Source organism: Condylura cristata, unplaced genomic scaffold (assembly GCF_000260355.1).
Source record: "Condylura cristata isolate star-nosed mole 26May11 unplaced genomic scaffold, ConCri1.0 scaffold00013, whole genome shotgun sequence".
Classification (NCBI taxonomy): domain Eukaryota; kingdom Metazoa; phylum Chordata; class Mammalia; order Eulipotyphla; family Talpidae; genus Condylura; species Condylura cristata.
Window position 1 is genome coordinate 1,001,442 of NW_004567114.1, and position 2,609 is coordinate 1,004,050.

Here is a 2,609-nt window from a genome sequence, read left to right on the forward strand (position 1 = left end):
AGCACTGTCCCGAAGGCCCCCAACCTCCCGGAGGCCTGGCCGGCCCTTACCTCGCGCCTCAGGAGCGCCTGGACGCTGCACTTGTGAGGGCAGGACACCACCACGCAGGGGCACTCGGTGTCCTCGTGTTTCTGGAGGAGAGAAAGCAACAGCTGTCAGCGTCGTGGACGCAGCCTGTCCTGCAGACCCCCCCCGCGTGGACGGGCAGCGCCGTCAGCGCCCTGGGCCCCGGGGGGCGCCACGCACACCTCAGAGCCGTGGCAGGGGCCCCGCCCCCCCACACGGGGCCGCCGGGGCCGCGGCCCACGGGCCAGACACTGAGCACCGCCCGGGGCGGGCGGCTGACGCCGAGACAGGAGTCCAGGACCGGCACGTTACATGTTAGGAGAACAACTATCACGCAGAACGTCAGCGACTGGAAGGACGAATGTTGGATACTGACCTGAAAAACGCAGCCATAGCGCTTAAAACTACAGGTGCTGGGGGCATTGACACACTCTGACAAGTGTGCACTCAACTGCAACGGGAAAGAGACGTGAGTTGTGGCACAAACGTTTGCATGAAAATCAAACATCAAGGGCACAGGAGGGCTGGGCCGCTGCGGCACACGCTGCTTCCTGGGGCCCTGTCACGTGTGCACAGAGACACCAGGACACAGAATACGCTCACTGTAACATTTCTTGGACTGGCAGTTGCTCTGGAACAAACTGTCCAAAACGTGACATGCCACCTGCAGTGCCAGGATGTTTAAAAGAAAAAAAAAAAACGTAAACTGAAATGCACATTTAAAGACTAAACAAAAATTGCAAGAAACACAAGAAAGAGAAGCACTGGGGATGCAGCCAGCCCACACGGACAGAGCCCACAGCACACCGACGTCTGTCGTCATGGCCGGCCTGCGGCGGCCAGAGCTGCGCAACGCAGGCAAACGTGCACTGCCCGCTTCAGGAGAGACCCCTGCCCCCCCCCCGCCATAAGTCCATGTAGCTTTTTAAAGGCCTCTAAGCCTCTAAGGTCATTCTATGACGTGGACTTAATACTGACCCTCTGAATGATGGCAGATCGCAGCAGGGGTGGGAGGCCTGTGTGGCCTCTCCCAGCAAAACCCTTCAGCTTAAACGCTAGCGGATGAGCAAATAAAAGCGACTTGTGAGGGCCCCTAAAGAGGAGGAGATGGAAATCTGCTGCTGTGCGTTAGGCCTTGACTGACTCCACCGTGGAAGTTTCCTTCTCACTGAGGGTTCTCAGGAGGGACCCAGAATCGAGCCTCAGAGAAAACAGGGAGGGAGGGAGGGCACAGGGGCAGAGCTGGGGAGGCCTGCGGCAGGTGGAGCATTTCTCTGTCTCCAGGACAAAGTCCGCCCTTTCCTGGCAGACCGGGGGGACGGGGTGGCTTTCTTGCAAGTTAAAGAGAAGCCAGGAGGTGGGGATGGCCCTCTGACACCACCAGGCCCACTGCGTGAGGGCTTCTGAGTCAGGGCGGGGCAAGGGCTGGGACCAGCATAGCATATGGCGCATGCCCAGCGGGGGCCGTCGCCCACAGCTGGGGGGGCGACTGGACAGGGCAGCATGGACGGGGTGGGGCACTGAGAGCATCCTGGAGCATATATGTTCTCCCACTGACAGCCACTGGCCAGCTACTACTGCTAACACAACCAGCTACCACAGCTAAGGTGCCCCGTCACTCACTGCTGACTGACCAGCCACCACAGCTGACGGGGCCAGCTACCACAGCTAACATAACCAAGTACCACTGCTGACTCACAGCTGACGAGGCCAGCTGACGTGACCAGCTACCCCTGCTGACATGACCAGCTACCACAACTGATGTGGCCACTTATCACAGTTAAGTAGACTGGCTACCACAGCTATCAGAGCTAAGGTGACCAGTTACCACCAGTTACCAGTGCGGACAGGGCCAGCTACCACAGCTGATGCAACCATTTACCACTGCAGACATAACTATCTACCACAGCTGAAGTGACCAGCTACCATGGCTGACTGACCAGCTACCACAGCTAAGGTGACCAGCTACCACAGCTGTCTGGCCAGTTACCACAGCAGGTATAACCATCTACCACAGCTAAAGAAACCAACTGCCACAGCTGATGTGACAAGTTACCACAGCTGACTGACCAGCTACCATAGCTAACATGACCCGTTGCCACTGTTGACATGATCATCTACCACAGTTGATGTGACCAGCTACCACGGCTGACTGGCCAGCTACCACAGCTAATAAGACCTGTTACCACAGCTGACGTGACCAGCTACCATGCCTAAGGTGACCAGTTACGAAGGCTGACTGACCAGCTATCACGGCTAAGATGACCAGCTACCACAGCTGATGTGACCAGTTACCACAGCAAACACAACCATCTACCACAGTTGCCATGACCAGCTACCACAGCTGACTGACCAGCTACCACGGCTGACTAACCAGCTATACAGCCAAACGACCCATTACCATTGTTGACACGATTGGCTACCAAAGCTGACATGACCAGCTACCACAGCTGACGTGACCAGCCACCACGGCTGACGTGACCAGCTACCACGGCTGACGTGACCAGCTACCACAGCTGACGTGACCAGCCACCACGGCTGAC

The 2,609-nt window shown here is 57.6% G+C and overlaps 1 protein-coding gene across 1 annotated transcript in view; it reads right to left on the bottom strand.

The window, feature by feature from the left end:
• TRAF3 (TNF receptor-associated factor 3) overlaps positions 1-2,609 on the bottom strand; it is an 18,554-nt gene that overhangs the window by 6,502 nt on the left and 9,443 nt on the right. Inside the window, exons 4-5 of the mRNA XM_012724369.1 lie at positions 284-517; positions 56-131 (exon numbers count right to left, since the gene is read on the bottom strand). Coding sequence (XP_012579823.1) covers positions 56-131; positions 284-517 — 310 coding nt within the window. The remainder of the gene's footprint in view (positions 1-55; positions 132-283; positions 518-2,609) is intronic.